Source organism: Haplochromis burtoni, unplaced genomic scaffold (genome assembly GCF_018398535.1).
Source record: "Haplochromis burtoni strain Fernald_Lab_line unplaced genomic scaffold, NCSU_Asbu1 Contig_6, whole genome shotgun sequence".
In the NCBI taxonomy this organism is placed as follows: domain Eukaryota; kingdom Metazoa; phylum Chordata; class Actinopteri; order Cichliformes; family Cichlidae; genus Haplochromis; species Haplochromis burtoni.
Window position 1 is genome coordinate 63,644 of NW_024582367.1, and position 21,345 is coordinate 84,988.

The following is a 21,345-nucleotide window of genomic DNA, read 5'->3' on the forward strand; positions in this document are numbered from 1 at the left end:
ATCATGGAGAGGTTTGTGAACCAAGGTGACTATTCTGCGTCAGCCGGTGGGCATGAGCAGGCGTCCCGTGTAGCAGGCTGACTTGGAAAAAAAGGCATCCATCAAATTTAAACGTACCCTACTCTTCCTTTGCAGAATACTCATTATTCTGTCTGCTCTGTCCCTTTGTGCTTCTTCCTTCAGGCACTTTGAAAAGAACACAAGCATCCTTACTGCCTCAACTGAAGTCGTAAGCCAATATCAAACAGTGATATGCTTCTAAATTCACTGATTAAATACGCTGTTCTCAGAATCTGTTGGTCCTTGCACTCTACAAGACCAAGGTGCCCTGTGGTATCTGGCAAATGGATGTTTGCAGAGGACCTTTGCAGATGCTTCAAGCACACTAGAAACCTGCAAACTTTGGCCTTGTGTCTTACTAGTTTTGGGGTACTTACATGGAAGTAAGAGCCCACTTTAATGGTCTAAGGGGACCTATGTATATTCCAGGAAGTTTTTGCAGTTTGTAGTTCCTGCAGTGCTCACACGGAAAGTCTGGGGCGCGTCCTTGAACGACTAGAGAACTACAAAAATGTTTCTACTATCTGAAAATACCAAAATTAGCGTGGGCCTTTTGTATTTCACTAGCTGGGCCCACGTCCTCATTTTAGGTTTGACAGCGTTTTAGTAGGTAAAGGTGATGCTTTGACATGAATTGAGCTGCGGTTTGGGGAAGGCCTCGAAGGGGATTGGCGACGGCTCCCGGGCCTGGCAGATCCCCGTGTACTGAATAGAAATGAAAAAGTTAAAGGATTGAGAACAAGGAGGGAGGGAGGGGCACGTAAACGAGAATGAACAGCTTGCAGAGCTGGGGGAACCTATATGGATGAGAACCGGAAGGAGCGTGTTGGGAGGCGTGGTCCTGCTCCTGAAATTCCGATACATAATCTCCAGTTATTATTTCTCTATCACCATTTCCATTGAACACGCTGACTTTAGAAACTGTTTACTTAACTTCCAACAGGCTTTGATTGTTAAGACATGAGTGATGTTCTATTCACCTCATTAGTCAGTGTGCCATAACTGATTTAAGCGCCTTTTTGCACTTTCTAGGATTTGGATCATAGTCATGATGGCTTAGATTAAGGCTGTTTGTTAGATGCTGCTCATCCCTCACTCCCTTTACCTTCCCTCTGCTTCCATCCGTGCTGCCTCTCTGGCAAGTTTGAAAAGAAAGTTGCAGAGAGAAGATTTCTGCTTTTTAAATTGCTGGGTTTGGCCGGAGATGCAGCGAGAGTGAAAGGGCAGCTTGGATTGAGGGGGAGGCTGAGTCACTGCAGAGACAGACAGTAAAACTCATTACGCATTTGTTCTTGACTTTTTCTTCACTTCCTAACAAGGCCTCGGGCCTCTGTTTGTTTGTTCTCGTTGTGGATGCACTCCACTGCTTGTGCGCTGCTGACCAATGCTTGGCCATCTGTCATGAAGGAAGGAGATTTGGATTCGTGCACTGTTTTATGTGTATATCTGTTGGGGAGTAGTCTGAACTTGATATTGGCAGTTTTTCCCTGTGCTTTAAGTCACAGCGTTGCTCATTTTTACTCATCGTATTACCAGCTTGTTGCAGTATTTTGCCAGTCTTCTCTATTATTGCAGCTCCAGCTGTGACGTTTTCTCTCTGCTGCCAATCTCCCAGAGCAGCGTGTTATGTTGCTGAATGTTTCACAGGCAATAATCAGCAAATTCATCTAAACACGCGATCTGTCTTCACCCACTTTGCTGTTCTTGATGTTTGACTTAATCTCCCCCACTCCGTTTAGCAGATATCTACAGAATCTGACTTTTCGGAATTGCCTATTCTGTTTAATGCTTCACTGAATAAAAAATGAAGTGCTGTGCTGTACAAGAACATATAAGCAAAGATTGGGGTGCTTAGTTTCGGTGTTAGTGTTCTCTGTATTTTGTATTAATGATGGAAAAAGCGATTTGTAATGTGAGAGTTATCACCTTGCCCCGCAGCGCCTCAGAGCTGCGAAGCGTTAAGCAATTTTACTGTTCTGGTTCACTATCACCGCTCTCATCAATCTCATTTCCAGCAGCAGGCACCTTCTTCCAGCTAAAGAAGCTTTGGTAAACCCTCCGTTCCGTATGTGATCAGGATGATTAACGTGGAACACAAAGAGCAGCTAAAGTACTGGACATTAACCTCTTAATATCCAACACTGACCCTCTAGGGTTTGGGTTGGGTTAACGGCCACTACTGTTTTCATTGGTTTGCTTGGCTAAATAAAACCCAACCCGAACCCTAGGAGAGTTGACACCGTAGATTTTAACAGGTTAAACTGAAAGTTAGTGAGTAAATATTTAAGTGGAAAAAAATGTTGCTGGGTGTATAAGACACCATAAGGAATCATTTGTTTGTATTTATTTTATTTTAGCAAACTTTCTTTGTAGTTTTAATAAATATTTTATTTGAAAAAGTATTATTGATGTCCTGCAAGCTGTAGATGGTATAAGCTTGTTTATTTCACTTCCGCTATGTATGAGTGGGGCTTTTTGGGTCCAACGATGATCGTCTTGATTTCATTTGTCTGAATTTCTGGTACTGACCTCTGAGACTCGATGACCGCCGGTGAAAAGGCAAATTTTGTGTTATTTTTGGCCACAAAAGCAATTAGCAGGAGCAGTGTGCCAGAGTTCAAGTGTTAGGGAGACAGAGGGAAATGGCACTGGGTCCAGGTCTGCTGCTGAGCTGAAGGATTCAGCGGCCAAAACCAGATTTTATTTTTAATTCATACAGCAGGGGAGCTGAGGGGACAAAGCACCACACAAACATACAAATATAAGCCCTCCTCAGTGACTCTTTCCCTCTATTTCATCCAACCATCCTCATCGTCAGGCTCGGAGTCTTGAAATGAATCCTCTGCTCTCCTTTTCCTCGTGGTTGGCTCAGTTGACTCTATCTACGACTGTGTGTGTGTGTGTGTGTGTGTGTGTGTGTGTGTGTGTGTGTGTGTGTGTGTGTGTGTGTGTGTGTGTGTGCTCATGCCCCAGTAAAGAGCAGAGCTCTGTCACTGTAGCTCATGTCGGTGTTTGTATCGTATCTTTCCTGCTTCTAACCAAACATACCTTCTCTTTTCTCTCTCCTTTTCCAGTCCATCATGGAGCAGTTTAACCCGTGCTTACGGAACTTCATAGCCATGGCAAAAAGCTATGAGAAGGCGCTCACCAGTGAGTACACCAACCATTTCTTGTTTACCGTCTGTCTTCGTCGTTCTCTCGTTCCTCCAGTCGTCCAGGCAGAGGGCCAGCTCACCCGACACTTGGCGCTGCTTCTGTATCGTCTTGATTTACCTCGAAACTGGTTAGCTTTAGGGTGACGATGGCTCAGATATTCACGTTAAGAGCGTTGTTGATGCCAAGCTTACAATCCCCATCAGAAGCTTTTAAACTACACACACTAGTTTGTGCCTAGATCTTATTCAGACGTTTGGTATTGTGCTGTGATGTCCTGTGATTGTTCCGCTGTGATGTCTTCCTCCTTTCTGTCCACCAGCAGTTCCTCTCATCATTCTCATTAACGTCTGTCTCTACCTTTTTATCCTTTGTCATTGCTTTTTGAGGTTTGAATTGGTGTGATTTTGTGTGCGTGGGGGGCAAAGAGTAGGGAGGTGTGGGAAACTGAGGTATACACTCAGTCAAGGTCAAAGACAAAACACAGGAAATATCCAGAGGGAGCTAAGTGGAGCATTAGCCAATGCAAAGTGGAACAGGGAGAGTCGTGAGAATAACGGTACCCCTACCCCATGAGGCCCAAGAAATGAGAACGAGCAGAGCCGGTATTCAGGACAAGACAGGATAAAAAAATGTTTTGAAAAAAGGAAAAGGTAGAAGGAAAAGACTGCGAGACAAATGTTCACAAAAACAGAAATTCCAAAATTCTCAGCAGTTATTGGAATCCTGGAGAATGTCCAGTGGCTTATTCTTTAACTTCACAAACTCTGATTAATTAAAGCTACGCAGTCAGCATGGATAACGTGATTTCATGCCTCTGGGTCAGGCCGATAATGCTTGTACTGATGCCTTGTACAGTATATGTATTTAGATAACACACGCCTCCAACCATGTTGAGCTCATTTATTGATAAGAAAACCTTCCAGCTCTGCTCTTAGATGTCACTCTGTGGAGGGAGGAGGATGAGGAGGAGGAAGAGGAGGTTATCGGGGTCGTATCATATATTCAGTGATGGTGCAGACTTGCTTGGTATGCTGTGTGCGGTTTCGAACCGGGCTCTCCTTTGTGTGCTCGGAGAAGAAATGCATTGAAGACTCTGCAGCCTGCAAGAACAATAAAGAAGGCCTCACTCTAGTCTGATAGATAAGGCTAAAAATAGCCCTGCGACTCTCTGAGTGGGGATTACACTTCATCAATGCCAAGCAGCGGCACAGAGGCAGAGTTTAGAGTGGGGCTGGGCACCCAGCAAGCATCTATTGTCATAGGAAAAATGCCAGTGCAGCCCCTCATCGTACTAGAAGTGGGGCGGCAGCTTGACATCTCAGCGGACTGAGAGGACCAGAATGATGCAGGAAGGAGCCTGCTTTCTGGGCTCGATGAGCACAGTGTGGTTTGGGATGTAGCGCTCAGCCAAACTCTCTCTTTATTAAAATCTTAATTGCAGCGTGGTGCAGCAGAAACGTGGGAGCTGTGCGGCTGGAACATGCTGTGCTTGTGGAGAAAGAGGAGCACACATGTGAAATCAAATAAAAGGAAGATGTCAAAACTGGGCTGTTCAGCTGACACTGAGATTTCAGTCTTGTTTGGTGACATCACTGAAAAATCGTTGGTCTCAGTGGAACCTTTAAGCTTACAAGAGTACAAAGATGTGTCTACTGATGGCTCTGTGATTTAGTAATGGCCAACCTTTTCTTCAAAAGCAGTTAATTAAAAACTAGTAACTTTAGTTTATCTTTAATCTGCTTGTTTGGTTCAGTTACCATAAACCAGGAGATTATTTGAAGCTGTAATCAGGAGCTGTCTTTTTCCAAATTTAGCCCATTTATAAACGAGACGTTCGGGTGTGTTTTGAGCTGAATCAGATTTGTCTGCTTTCTGTGGAGGAATGTGAGAGGAGGCTTGATTGAGGTTGTGGAAAGCTTGATTTTGAAATTGATGACATTAACATGAGTCACGTGTCACCAACCTCAGCTGATTTAAACCTTGTTTATGTTTCATCTGCTCTGCTCTGTATTGGCTTTATATCACTGTTCTAATCCTCTTTACAGGCAGGTCCTCCTTTTCCTCGTCCTCTGCCTTCTTCTTCTTCTCTTCTTCTTTATTTTTTCTCCTGCTTCTGTGCCTCTCTGTCACTTTCCAGCTGACAGACAAGCAAAGCATTCCCTGGAGCTAATCCGGCTTCACCTGGACCTGCTCTCCTCCCGGCTGAGATTTCTCTGCACATCGATTAAATTAGCCTTGCTCACCCAGCCATCTTAGCCTTACCTCCATCCCCTTGCTTTCGCATCCACTCATATCCTACCTAAGCTTAACTCAAGCCAGGCTTCAGAGAAGCCGGAAAAGGGTCTTGGCCTGTCACTGTCATAGCTTACGGAGGAGGGTTGCACTGCTGTGTAAAGACTTTTGTGGCTTTTTATTCCTGGTTTTCATAAAAGAGTCCTCACAAAATCGTCTTACTGGAGAAATGAAATTGTTAAGTGCTTGTGCAGACTGAGAAGCCAGACGCTGTCTTAATTTACAGAACAATAACTTGCATAGCTCAGTGTCTCCGCGGACTTCTAGATGTGAATAGATTTTCATTGTTTTCCATGCGGGGATATGAATACTTGTCATTTTCCTGCTCTCTCTGTGGGATTCTGCATGAACCTTCTCTGGCAGTTCAAAACACACTCATCAACATGACGGCCCTGTAATAAACTCAGCGCTCATCCATATGTATATCCTGACTGGGCATGTGTCCTCTGTCATCATGACTTTCACTCCCCGTGTAGCTGACCCCTGACCTGCTTTAATTCACCGTCACCGCTGCCTGAGGCTGTCTTGCCCTCATTTCTAAGCCCTGAGTCACCGCCGTGTCTCGGCTCGTGTCCCCGGCTTCTGTGGCGATACACCGCAGAGAATAATGGTTGACAGTATTTGAATTGTAGAGTGCTTACACATCACTGCTGTGAAAGGGTTTGTCAGCATATTATTATGTATGGGGTTGTAAAGATGTGAGGTGCCATTAGGATTTTAAAGCTTTAGTTCATCCAAATTATGAGAATACTTATTTTTTCTGCTTATGCCATGCAAATCATTTTTATTGTCTGTCATAATGTAAATTTCAAGTGCACCAAGTGGCACATATTCAAAAAAGCAAACCTATTGTTCACCTACTTGGTGTTTTTGCTTATATTTCAAAACCTCTACAGCATCTGTGTTTAATTTAGTCCAAAATCTGAGGGTCCAGGTTCATAGCTGTTAATTTGATTAGACTAAAACATTTATAACCTGTATATGAAGGACAAACTTGGAGTTTTAAACCACCAAAAGAAATTTGACTCAATCAGCTAGTTTATTAAACTAGAGAAGAAACATTACTCTGCTGGTCTAGATTAAATTAGATGAGATTAGATTAGATTAGTCCTTATTGTCTCCCTTGGGAGAAATTTGTCTTGGACAAGCGAGGGCGACACGTCACATAAAATCATAACTTCACACACTGATAATCGCCCTGAAGTTTGGTGCCTCATACCTTTATCAAGACAATGAGGAAATCGGTTTTAAGATTAATCTCAAGCAGCTGCATATAAGTTGCAAGTGCCATTAGCTTTCTTTTTTCCATTTGTAGTTCGTTACAGCATTATTGAGCAGATTCAAACAGGTTTTGGCTCCATAAGGGTAAACAATGTTTAAAATGCCCTCACGTTATTCGTATTACATGGCACTGAATAAAACAAAAAACCCCACAATACAAATATTCATATTTTATATTTTTCATGTTTCATTTCTGCTCATTGTATTTCCACTTCTCCAAAGAGGCTGTTATAGTTTCATAATTATTATTTTTTAAATATACAGAATGACCTTTTGGGACGGATGCAAAGTGCCTTTATGCAGTAGGACAGATTTTAGGCTGAGTTTTCCTCCTCCACTCATCTGTATCACACTCACAACCCACAAATAAACGATAAAATAAAATAAAATTTTCAACATCAGCACAACAGACAAAGTCATCATCAGTTTCAAAGAATGGAATAAGATCCTTCTCACGATGGTTCCTGGAGCCGAGAGGCTTTTCTCACTGAGCCTAGACTAACTCATGTGACCCTGGCTGAGTGAATAACCAAGGGACAGATCTTCAAAGTCTTCATCACTACAATGTTGTGCAGCCAGAGACTAAATATCACCAGACTCTGATAAACTAGACCAGTTTAAATGGGAGTTGATATTTCACCTGAATGTGATGCAGGTCTATTAGTGATGACAGGTCAGGGTAACTGATGGATGATTTAGTTTTGGAACTGTATCCAGAAAAAAGATCAAATAAACAAAAGTAGCAGACATAAAATGATTCTGTGATCTCTCCATACCAAGAACCCGAGCTCTTTCCCCTCCCCTCAGTTCCTGCTCTCTCCGTCATGCTCTCTGTGTGCTTTTGCGCGTCACATGACTCTATTTCCGCACGATATGAGCCCTCATCAGATGATGATGATTAAAAATGTATAAACCTAAAATTTAGATCAGTGAAATGCAGGATTTGTCGGGTTGTCGGTTTACTTCAATGTGATGTCTACTTGAAAACTGCATTGTTTTCACATTTTAAACATAGGATTACTGTATGATGGGAGGAAACTAAGAAACAAACTCATTGTCAATATATAGCCCAGAACAGAGAAACCTTTTTTTCCCTTTATGACCTTAAAAAGAACCTTTGTGCAACTTACAACAAAATTACTTTTTTTAAGCATTAAAAATGTTTCTCCTGGTAAATTATAAAAGAGGAAAGTAATAATAAACGAGGTAAATAGGAAATAAAAAAGTCAATTAAGAAGAAGAAAGTCGGTTGGTTTCAAAATGCCCACATTTCAAATTTGGAAATTTACTGAGTGATTCTGCTGAATATAGGAAACCTGTTACCTGGATGGTATTCACTTTGCAAGAAAACAAAAAACTATTACATTTTCTCTGTTGACCCAGAATCTGACCAAAAAAGAAATCCTTTAAAACTGATTAGAACAGGGAAGATGAACAAATAACATGTTTGTTTTTTTAATTTTCCTGTAATTTTGGATAAACTAATCCTTTAAAATAGATTTTTCCAAAGTAGTTTGTGGTGAAAGGTTGTGCTTTGCTTTTTAACCTGGCAGTCTTGAGATTTCTGTTTCCTGTAGTTGCCTCCATAGAGCTTTTTCTTTTCCCGCCTGGTCTCCATTTCCGCCTGTCGATCTCCCAACCTTACCTCTCTGGGGGAGGGGAGGGTTGTAGGGGATGGTTGCAGAGCTGAAGAAGACATCATTTCAACTCCGCACCCTTGATCTGATGCCCAATGCTTCCATGTTTCCAGGTGTCACATATGCTGCAAAGGGCTACTTCGACGCTCTGGTGCGGATGGGCGAGATGGCCAGCGAAAGTCAAGGCTCTAAGGATGTTGGTGAGTCCTTGTAGTGGCAGTAGCACCCTTGATGGGGTACATGGGGGTTACACAAGCAGATGGTGGATGGGATCGTGCTGTAGGGCAGAAGCAGCTGATGACCAACCTGAAATTGGACACACACACCCAAACACACACTCACAGATGTTTTTCTAGCACTTAAGTGCTTCAGAACGTTGTGTAAATCTTAAAGATGAGCGTTAGCCTGTCTTTTCCTGCACTTCAGAGCTTATTTGATACATTATCACCTCCAATTCATACAGTGAAACACATTCTGGTTCGAGAAGAATTAATTCTGCATGATTGTCACAGCTTGCCCATTTGGTTAATCCCTTGTTTCCTCACATTCCGGAAAGATAAAGGCTTTCCAGTCACTTTTTTATTGCACCGCTGTGAGCGAGTAATAAATTTACAAATTTGTTTGGCATTTGGTATTCACAAGAGCGCACATGGCGAGGTGGATTTGCTTTCTATTCATAATAAGCCCTCAATATATTTACAGTGCTAATGAAAAATCTTCCTGTTTTGAATGGCGCTTCCAGCAAGTTGTCAGGATAAAAATTTCCCAGCTCCCTTTGCTCTCACGCAGCGTGTCGTCTGGTTTCGGTTGGATCAGCTCTGGTTCTGTTTGGTATAGACGCAGCTATAGTGATAACTGGTGTTGATGAGAACTAGCTGATAGCTGTTGTATGAAGCAGGACAGCACTGTAATTGTAGACCAGGTCACATGCCGGGGCGTGTGCAGAGTCTTTGTTAGTCCGGGATTGTGGAGGCTTCTTCTTTCCTTCACCTTGATGGGATGTAAGATAGCGGGCGTGTCCTGAATCAGCAGAGGAGAGGAGGAAGAAAGGATGGAGAGATGGTTAGAGGAGTGTGAAACAGACATATCTGAGGTGACTGAGGAGGATATAAAAGCTGCATCCATTATTCATGTGAGGACCTTTTTTGGGGGCTTCCTCGCATTTCTTCTGGAGCTACATCTTTTCGCTTTTCCTCCCTTTCTCTCTTTGAGCAAATACCGGGTAGAGCTCCAATATGAAAAGCTCTTTTCTTTATCTATTCGGTTTCGCCTCCATGATTTTTTTATGTAGTTTGAATCATTTTCATATCACACTGTTTTAGGGTTGAATGTTTAAACATCCAAGCCGGTGACTAACTTTAAATATAAATCATTAAAGCCACTTAAAAGTAGGAGGAAAGGCCTTTGCACACCAAGACTATTTTCATCATGAGTAAATATTTCTCCCAAAATGTCCGTCACAGTGTTTTGCAACTGTTTGTAGGATTCACTTATTGTGTATATATGCAAATATGCACTACACATGAACGCTTTTCATACATTAGAGATGATTCTTTTTAAAAAATGCAAATTTTTGACTTTGTGTGCAAACTCCTTAACAGGACATCCCATCATCCATCTCTGCATCCCCATTTCCATCAGCTTGGTTGCTCTTCTGTTTGCCTTTCATGCTCTCTGTCCTCCACGACTGTGCTTCTGTAGTCTTTTTGTCTGCATGTTTGTGTTTCTTTTTCAGTTTCTTTTTCTAGCAGCCTAACCATGACTCAGCAGCCCTTTAACAACTCAGCAGAACTTCCCTCTGCCTCCAGTGAAATGACAGACTAGGCTGAGCAAAATGGATTGATGCCGTCTCTGCATATCAGCAGCGCTCAGAGCGGCTGTGGTCTGTGCAGAGCGGAGGGGGAGCCCTTCTGACGGCGGTTATTGCTTTTGTGGATTCTTTAGCATATTCCATTACTGGTGTTAAGCCTCACGGCTTCACTGAATTACCTGATGAAAACAGAAGAAAAATGTAGTTTGTGGATGATTCTGCAGTCACTCGGTATGAAGTGTGCAATTTATATCAAAGTTCTCCCAGTTAATCCATAGATGACAGTGTCTCAGTGGGATTTTCTTTTCTGCAATAGTAGTAGACAAATATGAACGTTTTCTGGAGATACTGAATTATTAAAAATACACGAGCAGGCGATGAGAGATAATTATCCAATTTTTCTCATTAGACCAATTCAATGATACGTTATAAAGTAAACAGCCTCCTTTTGCCAGTTTTGCCGGTTTTGCTCCAGAAGAAGCCGGAGGAAACACTGAGCACCATTGTTGCTGCATAATGTGGAAAAACTCCCAAGCCTGCCAGCTTATTAGTTAACAGATAAAAAGGGTTGTGCGTTTGGTTTTGTGTGTGTGACTGAACTAAATTTCCTCAGCTGGCACATGTCTGTAGCTGTGACCGGAGCCACGAGCACAGAATCCCAGATAAGCAAAACTGTGTGTGTGAGTTTGTGTGCGTGTTTGCTGGGGATAATCACTCATCCAGGCCTTTACCACAAACTTCATAATTAATGAGGAACGAAGGCAGATTTGTAAAATCGTCCAACTTGTAATTGTTCCTTTAATTGGGTTTTGTTGAGGAGAAAATGTGTTGGCGCCGTGGAGCTGAAGTAACAGGGCCGGACTACAGACTGCTTCAACTCTCAAAGTGAAATCTGGCAGAAAGGCTCCGCCACCTCCGACTGTACTCTCTGAAACCATGTAATTAATCACAGCGCATTAAGATGAACAGCAGCTAATGGCATTAGCACATGAGCAGAGGATGGAGAGTTGCATGTGACAGGGTGAAATGAGGAGGGGGAGTGAAGTCGGGCTGAGAAATTGACCTTGATGGTCAAAGAGAAAAATTTAATGTGGGATGGAAAAAGCACTGGACTGTTGATGAATTGGCTCACACATTAGCAGCTCTGATCTTATCCAGGCTAAATGGATCACTGCAGTTCCTCTTAAATAAAAGATGGCGCGAAAGTTGATCGTATTAGACATTATTGAACAGCTTTAAGTTACAATAAGTGTCCTGTTTGTGGAAGATCTGATGTTTTAATGAAATTGTGAATGAATCTTTGAGGCTGACGTTTGCAGTTTATGAGTCTGTGATAGTTTTTCTTGTCCTGTAATTGTAAATGGTGAAATCCACTTTGTCAGATGGCGTTTGTGCCTAATCATTAAGCACAAGGCATTTTATAGCAGTGGCACCTGGTCAATACTGGTTGCCTGTCCTAAGTTGGTCTGCAGAGTCCACTTGAGGAGGCTGAAAGGGTGGAGGTGGGCTAAGTCACAGGTAAGTCAACCATAAAAACCACTTGGTTAGATTAAGGCATTGAAAGTTACTTATTTGGTGAAATTTAGTGGTTTGATTTAAAAGGCACTCTGCACCTTACCCCAAGTGGCAGCAACCTTCGACCAGTACCATAAGTTGCCGTAGGACCGTGTGGACAGCCTGGCTTCAGTGTGGCGAAGGAACTTGTTCCTAACTGAAACTTCTGTCTGTGTATATTCCCAGTTATCCATTTCATGGTAACCTTTAGATCCTGAAAAGATGTTTTACCTCTTCAGAGCTGAAGAAGCCTCTTAGATGAGAGGCAGAACAGCTTAAAAACCTGAAGAAGTCCAGCTGTGTTTTTTCAAGCTCTGAGGACTTCTACGTGGGTTTGCTGTTCTGTTTCTGGCACTATCACCAAAAAATGACTCGTAAAAAAAGTTGGGTTTTTTATGTTCTAGACTTGGTGCGTCAGCTCATATGCTAAAGCATACAGCAAAAAAGGTTGACTTAAGGATTTCCGGTGACACCAGCGGTAAAATAGTGTTGTGGATTTCTTCTCCTTACTGGCCACTTTGAGCATTTTACACCAAAAAACATGTTCATTCATTCATACAAGGCGTTTATCCTTCACATACAGCATTATATATGGAGTATATGGATGTTCACACACTGATGGATGCATCAGAAGTGATCGTGGGTTCAATATGCTGAGTGAAGCTTCGATGTCTCAGTGAGAAGCTGAAGCTGCGATCAGTGGGAGACCGCCTCTACTATTTGAGCGTGAGTCGCTGAACTAACCCAGCCTTTACCCGTGAATAGCGTTACAAAAAAAAATGTAATAAGGACTAATGCATGTTTCATAATAAAGCCTCAATCTGCTTTTCAACCCATTTTCAGCACCAGTTATTAGCAGCAGAGGTTTATGAATGTGTCAAACTGCAAAAGAAGTTCTAACACAGAGATGCTCACCACGGTGTTTTTAAACTAAACACTCTGGCAGCTTTGTGTGTCACTTAAGAAGCAGCTGTGGAGACATGGGAACAGTTTAATAGTAGACTTGAGCTGCCGACACACAAACACATACTCATAAATAGACTTATTGTACAAGCAAACACCCTCACATGCCAGAGCAGGCCATAATCAAACTGACTAAAAAGCAAGAAAGCATTACATGATTATTATCCACTCCTGCAGCCTTAAAATAAACTGACACACATCTCCACACGGGGACAGAGATGGACCGTGTGGTGTCATACATGCTAAACAACACATAAGAAACTGGCACAGGAAGAGGAAATGATGCACCGCTGTGCTTCATTCACTTGTTCTTAATTTACGCGATGCTGTCAGAGTTTGAACAACTGCTCTGCTGCATGACTCCCTGTGAGGAGAGACGAGATACTCCATGACTGCAGAGTGGAGTGTCATCCCACTCATCCTCTCCGCTTTCACTACGCTCTGTGTCTGCGAACGCCCCCGCTTTGATGTGGGAGCTCAGGCAGCCCTGGGAGAACACGCCGACTCTGCACACATTTCTAAAAATAGATTAAGTGAAACGCAGCGACTGGAGCTGCTTCAAAGCAGGAGGAGAGAGGAGCTCGGCGCGCGAGCCGCAGCCCAAACATGGTTCGCCGGTGATGTCAGTATCGATGAAAATGACATTATCCTTCTTCCGTATACTAAATATGGGCATGGTTGTGAGCAAAAAAATAGGAGGCTCCTGCAGTTCCTGTTCCCCTTTGTCCATATAAGGTCTCTGCCATTCAAATGCAGCGTTAGGCAGGGATTGTACTCACTCAGGTCTGTGCTCAGACACAAAACCTGCTGGAAGCATGAGGAAAAACAGCCCTTTGGCTTTTCTTATTGTTTCCTGCAGTACAGCTGATTTAAAATCAGCAGACTGTACATCCAAACCCGCATTCATTAAAATCTACTTTAAAATCTCATCATTACTCGGGCTTTTCACGTATGTCTTACCGCAGGTAGAACATGGAGCAGGATTGTTCAACAAAACAGGATTAATATTATGAGCCTTATAAAAGATGACCTCATTAAAACTGTTCTGCTCATACAAAGTCTGCTTGGGGTGGCAGCAAATGGAGATGAGATCCAAAAAGACATCCTATTCAGATGTTCAAACTACCTCAGCTGTCGCCTCCTGATGTGAAAGAGCAGGAGCTTCAAGCCTCCTCTGGATGTCTGTCTTTAAGGCTGAGGACAACCAGTGGCAAAGATGCAGCTTCATATGTGAGGGTTCAACCGTAAATCGACTGGTAGATCAGAAGCTTTGCCTTCTGGCTCAGCTCTGTCTTCGCTTGGATTCTCTGGTACATTTACATCAGCGCTGATGCCGCACCGGTCCAGCTCACGCTCCATCTTTTCATCACTCCCGTGTAAGACCTTGAGATAACTGAACTTCACCGGTTAAGAAGTCTTCCCTCAGCTCAGACAGAGCCACAAACTGTTCTCCAGCATAGATTCTGATCCCGGGTTTCTCACAGTCTTCTCATGGTAATGTTCCGATGAGGCCAACAGAGCAGCATCATCCCCCATTCTGTCTTTTTTACAATTAGATTAGGACATTATTTTCTAAAGCACTGATTTATAGCGCTTTCACTATACATCAGCTCTTAGGTAGATTTTTATATTTCTGTGTCTGTTATTCATGAAATATATTAATTATTGTTTAATTCCATAGTAAGCACAAAGACCTCATGATTCCTGACTATCTTCCACCAGAACTCCAGCTCACTTGGGATGCGTGTGAGCAAATTATCGTGGTGTATCCACATATTTTATGCTCTCATTTTGTTCCTATTCATCAAATTAAAATCTATCCCGTGTCTTCTCATTGCCGTGGGCTGAGCACTCTGTAGCATAACATCCATCTCATTAAATCAATTTAAGGTTAATTTAGATGGCCAAATTTAAGGTCCAGGAAACAATTACCCTTTGGATGATTAATTCATTGCAACACATATTAGAGAACTGTGTCGACCTTTAAGGCATATTTCTCCACTTCAGCCAACATGCTGTTAAAGGATAGCACGCTTTCACAAATGGGAACAGGGGCTAGATGCAATCAGTGACTCAATTAGGCAACGGTGGGGGAGAATGTAATTCTGACGGGTCAGAAAGACAAAAAAATTCCTTCCTGTGGTTCAATATTCATCAGCAAATTTCACTGTATAATTTTCCCCTCATTTGTCTCTCAAATAATTAGCTGGTGTTGCAGAGGGAAGTGGTTTGAATCGCCTCTCATGCTGCACAGCTGGATGGCGGCAGCAGAAATATGAGCACTCGCTCTTTGAAGCAGAGGTAGAGAAAACAAGATGAAAGCAATAATAAAGGCTCGTAAAGAGGGACATGAAAACATCATTTGTGACATTCTAAGGCCATCGCTTAGGGAAATTCTTCCATAATATGCACAACTGGTGTCCCTCCAAATGTGTCTTGCTTGAAATCTCATGCTGCTCAGCTTTAGGGGAAAAAAAGCTGTTGACCCCAGTGTAACCCTCATTTTTCTGATCCAGCAAAGGCAGAATTTCCCCTGAGCTTCAGCTCCAATCTGAATTCAGCCAACATTCATTCTGCATAGAGGGGAGAAAATGCAGCAGGAGCACTCTTACTTTCTTTTTCCCGGCCTTGTCACCTCAACATCTCAGAGCGCAAACCGGGAACGGTTATGACCGTGTATAACTTTAAAAATCATTGATTGCAGCATTTTGAACCATCGCTTGACGTGCAAAGTCAAAACGAAAGGATATTACTGGAGTTTACACTCAACTGGAATGATGAGGGACACAGCACAGGATGATAAATCGGTTAGTGTTTGCTTTCATGCTGAAGCGAGGACAGTTTTCCTTTTTCTGTGGAGAGTTATAATTTTTTTTTCTCCTGAAGGTCTTAGTACATAATGAAGTAAGTACATCCCATCTCATCCCAGGGTGTCTGCTATTGCCCTTTAGATGTCCTTTAGATACTACTGATGTTGCAGAGATGCATTAAGGTATCCTTTGGCACTTTAATGAACCGGATGCAGCAATTTAGTCTTTCAGTCCTCTTTTAAAACTCTAAAGAGTGCAAAGAGTCGGGTGGTAGGGGACGTGGTCGAGTAATGCTCTACACTGCACATAAACGATGGACATAGCCACTGAAATTTCCACATTTTGAAGAATTAACTTTAGCATTTTAGCTGCTGCTGGAACCTGGGGACGGGTCATAGGGGCAGCAACGTAAGCAGAAAAGTGCAGACTTCCTTCTCTCCAGTCACCTCGTCCAGCTTATTCAGAGGAGCTGAAGGTGCATACTCTCCAGCATGTCCTGGGTCTACACCAAGGCCACCTCCCAGATGGGCATGTCTAGCACACCTCGCCCAGGAGGAATGTTTGTCAGGGGCCTGAACCGCGTCAACTGACTCCTTTTGATGTGGAGGAGTAGCAACTTTACTCTGATTACTCAGAGTGACTGAACTCCTCACCCTGTCGCTAAGTTAGTTGGAAGCTGTCCTTTGGAGAAAGCTCATTTCCACCGCTTGTATTTGTGATCCCATTCTTTCATTCACTACCCAAAACCCGTGACTGCAGATCAAGGCGGGCGAGGCTTAAATGCTTACCTGCCAGCACAGCTGTGCCACCAACTTTTAAGCCTTACCAAAATCCAAACTTATATGTGATTAAAAAAATAATATTTGATATATATTCCAAAATATATACTATATAAATATTTTGGAGCTACCCTCTTGTCGTCATTGCCAGTCGTTAGAAATGCACAGGTTTGTCAGCCAGGAGACTGCTGTTTGTGTCCTGTCTGGTAGCTTCATGATTTACACTTTGTTTGGCTTTGTTTTCACTTCCTCAATCAATCGGACTAAATTAGGACAGAACCAAAGCACGCAGTGTTCCAAAAGGGCTTAAGATACAGTTTTTGTCAGCTTTTTTCCCCTAACTGGTGATGTAACCGAAAACCCAAGTGGCTAATCTGCGACTGGGTACCAAACTATCCTTCCTCTGCCCGGACATCACCAGAGCAGAGCTGCCCTGCTAATTTAACTTCCCTTTACTGCTCCTGCCTTTGTCCTCATGTCACCCCAGGTGGAGAGGGAGGATGCAGAGAAACAAAAAGAGGAAGAAACAAGAGACATGATGAAGAGAGAGATGCAGAAGAAAGAGCAAGGAAGGCGAGACAGGAAGCGATGTGCTCCCGGCTCGTTAGCAGCTTCCCCCAGTCTCTTGGCAAATCAAAACCAAACTGCCAAGTGAGCACAAAGGCCGGAGCGCCGGCACTTTGATCACCTCCACCTGCCCTTCATTAATACAACCCACTGCAATTCATCAGCACTTTAAAACAAGCTGTCTTGTCAACAGTGAGCTGGACGTCTTTTTGGGTGTCAGTCAACTGACAAAAAAGAGATCAGCGAGGGATTGTGTAGTGATTAATTTAGCAAATGTCTCTAATGGGATGGTAATGTGGCTTTAATAATGTGTTGGACTATAAAATGTCCTTGAGCTGTCGCATTGTCCTTGATGTGGGTAGTCGGCCAAATGGTGACTTAATGATGCTGATAATAGAGACTCTGATCTGAGACACTTTTCATACATGCGAGTCGTTTCGCACAGGAAGCTGTTGTTAGGCTCTTGATGCCTGTCTCCTCCCAGGCTTGTGGGATTTTCTCTTTCTGCATGTTTATCCATTTCAAAACCGAACATAGTGGCACTTGTCAGCTCATTATTAACTTATTGTCACCAAGCTGTAGCGTGAAGCTGTCAATGAATTCTCCTCTGTCATGCCTTTTTAAAGCAATGCCCCATTTAGTGGAAGAAGAGATGTTTATAGGCTTGAAATCCACATTATACCCTGATTCCCACTGTCGCCTGTGCCTCAGTGTGCTAACTCTATACAAGCACACAGAGCAAATATATCTTCTTTTTTTTTATTTGTACATTTCTCACTGTGAGAAACGATTAGAGGTCAGAAGTAATGATTTAAGATGACACAAATTGTGTTTACCTGCCTGGGTCTCTGTTGATTTGTCGAAATCCCATCCACCACTCTGTGCCTGCGTCTTTGTAGCAGCTTGCATCTTCTGCCACAGATGATCACTCTTCATTTAGCACCCCATCAGCCACCACGTAATGATTATGTATAGCCAGTCATTCCTATCGATCTCCTGTAGCTCGATCGCGCTTTTAAAAGATTCATTTTTCTTTCCGATAAACTGCAGAAGCGAAGACGTCAAACAGCCCAGATCTAAGATGACATGTTTACACTCACTTCAGCGGGATTTGTGCCCTTATTGTAATTTATAAGATGAAACGCAGTGACAGCTTTTAACATGTCAGCTTGGGTTTTTACTGCCGGTGGAGTGCAGGATTATAGCTGGACTACAGACGCACCAAATGTTATGCTGATTAACTGCGAGTACAACAAAAAAACTTGTTATTACTTTGTTGTCAAGTGGATACTTAAAATCTGAATGCTAAATCAAGCATTGTTACTACTTCTGGGGAAATTTGCACATGTTCTCGGGGGTGTTTATATGCACCCTGATGCAGCCGGTGTTTAGCAAAATTAAAGACCCAGAAGAGCACAACAATAACGGTGTCAATCATGCGGCATTGTGGAGGACAAATCTCCCTGCAGCACCTTGTACTCCCTTCACTGCAGCTTTCTGGGGATTAGAGCTGCTTGTTTGCTTTCAGCCTTCTATAATACAGTCCCTGCAGAGATGCACACTACATAAAACACTTTCCTTCATATGGCCATTAACTGTGGCTCACTCCCTCCTTCTCACTCTTTAAAGCCCAGGAGCTGCATGGAAAAGTAGCTGGGGTAATAAACCCAGATGTTAGCGCTGCCCTTTGGTTGCCCAAATGAGTAATGGGCTTGTTCCCACCCTGCAGTCTGAACTGCTCTTACTGTACATATCCACTGACAGAGTGTGGTTTGGCAGTTGAGTCACTGGAGTGTTGAGCGAACTGTGATTGCTGCTTTTTTCTTTTAAAATCAACTTTACTCCACTTTTGGTTTCTCAGCATTTATGAGTCATTATTTCTCAGCCCATCTATGTTGAGCTGTTGTGTTTTTCTCATGTGTGCTGTAAACCTTTGAATCTCACTTAATTGCTTTTGAGCATTAGGTTTTCATTTGTTAGCTAGATGTGTCCTTTTTGTGTTAATTTTTCCAAGAACAGCATGAAGGAACAATGTCATCCTAGGTGGAAGACAATGCGACTAACTGTGAGAGTGTGGCCTGCTTGAGTCTTGGTTTGTGAGAACATTTTGCAGACAAAAGCAGCGATTGTGTATTTAATCTTTAATTGATCTGGACCTGCGTGTGCTGAGTGCTTTACTCCCTTTAAGCCTCAGATGTTGTGATCGGCTCTGATTAACAGTAAGCAGCTTACTTCTGCCGGGTAGAAGTCCGATATTTCACAATGCAAGGTGGAGAGATTTTGGATTAGATGGGTGCAATTAAACAGGAACATCCAGGAATTTGGGGATTTTCCAGGTGATAAAAGCCTGTGGGTCAAAGCCACAGAGCAGCACTGTGAGACCTGTTGGCTCTTTAACAGTTTTTTTCTTTATTACAAGTTGGTTTTAATTTTCTGACCCTTGTTCCTGTTGGCTGTAATAGTATTGAACTTTGGCAAATGGATCAGGAGATGCCTTTCAAATTTTAGTTATTTATAGAAGATCGGTGCAGCCATACTGAGGTCTGCTGTTGGCTTTGCACTGTATAGTGTATTGCTGTTTAATATTGTGCTGCTTGACAAATAAAACACCAGAACACCACCGTAACTGAAGGTCTACCTCTCAGTAGAGCATATTTATCAGATAATTTGATAAAAGTGCCAATAAAGGCACTAACAGCACAAATGTAGTTAAGCTGTGTGGTTCAGTTTTTGGTAGCAGGCTGTAAACTTGCTTATTTCTGCTGTAAAGTTGAATATTTAAACGTAACCGTCTGTGGGGATTGACCCACTTTTAGAGCCTGCCTCAAGTGGTCATTAGAGGTATTGCAGTTTTTGGCATATTCATATTTTGGCATATTCATATTTTGGCATATTCATATGCGTTGCTTCATTGTTCAGCTGCTTGTCTCTTACTAAATTGCAGACATTGTGGTGATAGTTATGCTCCCATGCCAGCTTGTTATCAGTCAGAACTGCCCTTGGAGGCATAAAAGCTCAAACGAGGATTTATTTATTTTTATATGCTTCAGCAGCTGGTGGCAGGGCGACCTTTCGGTCACCATCTGCTGCTCTAAAGTTTAAAGTGAAGTGAATGTCTCTAAAGTTAAAGTGAGATGCTCTCAGTATGTTGATGTGGAGACTGAACTCTGGCCTGCAAGGGGATGAGAATCAGAGAGAGAAGTCTTCCTCCTCGGGGACAATGAAGAACAACGTAAATTAGCCTGCAGGTACATATTTAAAAACCCAGAAATATGACCAAGGCCAGTTCTTTAAATGTTATTACCAGCTGAGAGGCAGTTTTGTTGGCAGTGAGGGAGGAAGTATGGAAACTAATGTCTGAGGGCTACCTGTGTGATTTAACACACTCGTTTCTCTCTATTTGGACATTTTCTGCTAATATATGGTGAGAAATTCTGAATATTTTCTCAGAGGGAAATGTAAAGGAAAATGGCCAGAAATGAGAATAATAGAAATAAATTAACAAGGAAGTTGAATCCTCCCCAAGAATCTGATATTTTGTTATATTCTAGAAATGAATGCCCCTTTAATTGCGCCCTCTCTTCAGTATTTTGCTACCCCCCTCTGGCTGAAATCAACATTGGTGCAGTTGTGTGTGATAGAGGTGCTTGAGTTCAGCCCGGTCGCCGTCGCTTGTCGATGGCCAGCGGCTGTTTATTAATGGATGGGATGGGAATGTGCGTTGGGTGTCCTCCAAGAATCAAAGGAGAGTTTTGAAAGTACACATCAGTGCATTTATCTGCCTCGCTGGCCCCAACGCCCTATTCGCCGGCAGTCAGACACTTCCACAGCGTTATAGCCTTTCGGTGCATTTTCATAAGGAAGCAGGAGGCTTTAAAGTAAGCTGGTGCGTTGGATGAGAAGGGCTGTGGGCTCAACTCCCCTGTGTGGCTTTCTGTTCTGCATGCATGAGTCAGGTTTGCCTCGTGTGTGACATTGGAGTTTTGTGTGAGGTTAAAGGGCAGCCAGGATGACATCTTGCAGAAGTTAAAATCTTGTACTGAGAAACTGGTGACAGCAAATTTACAAAATAGGGATGTGCTGCACGGCTCTGATAGCTTTAGCAAAAAAACAGAAACCATTTACTTTGTGTGTTTTGTAGGACTAATAAGATTACTTTATTATACTGACAGTGACAGGCAGAAGCTTTTGCAAATGAAGCATAGGAGAAAGTAGGGAAGAATGACGGCAAGAAAAAAGGCTGGTATTGACCTCAGCTGCTATACATCTATCTGAAATACTCAAGTTATTTAGCAGAAGCTTGGATGCAGACTTAAATCCAGTCCCCTTAAGTAAATATAAACTTCTTTTCCTTCCACCTCTGCCCCCACCTCCTCCTGCTCCGACCTTTCCTAAATCCCCTCTATCTCATCTGCATGAACACAGCACTTCCATTA

General features: G+C 42.7%; 1 protein-coding gene across 12 annotated transcripts in view; it reads left to right on the forward strand.

Moving 5' to 3' along the window:
* baiap2b (BAR/IMD domain containing adaptor protein 2b) overlaps nt 1-21,345 on the forward strand; it is a 72,059-nt gene that overhangs the window by 18,681 nt on the left and 32,033 nt on the right. For 10 of the 12 annotated variants that reach the window (XR_315281.3, XM_005913853.3, XM_005913852.3 and 7 more), the window contains exons 2-3: nt 3,135-3,210; nt 8,540-8,626. Coding sequence is in view for 11 of the 12 variants with exons in the window: in XM_005913853.3 (XP_005913915.1) it covers nt 3,135-3,210; nt 8,540-8,626 (163 nt within the window). In the remaining variant the exon portion in view is untranslated. The remainder of the gene's footprint in view (nt 1-3,134; nt 3,211-8,539; nt 8,627-21,345) is intronic. The other 2 variants (XM_005913857.3, XM_005913858.3) reach the window with 1 other exon arrangement.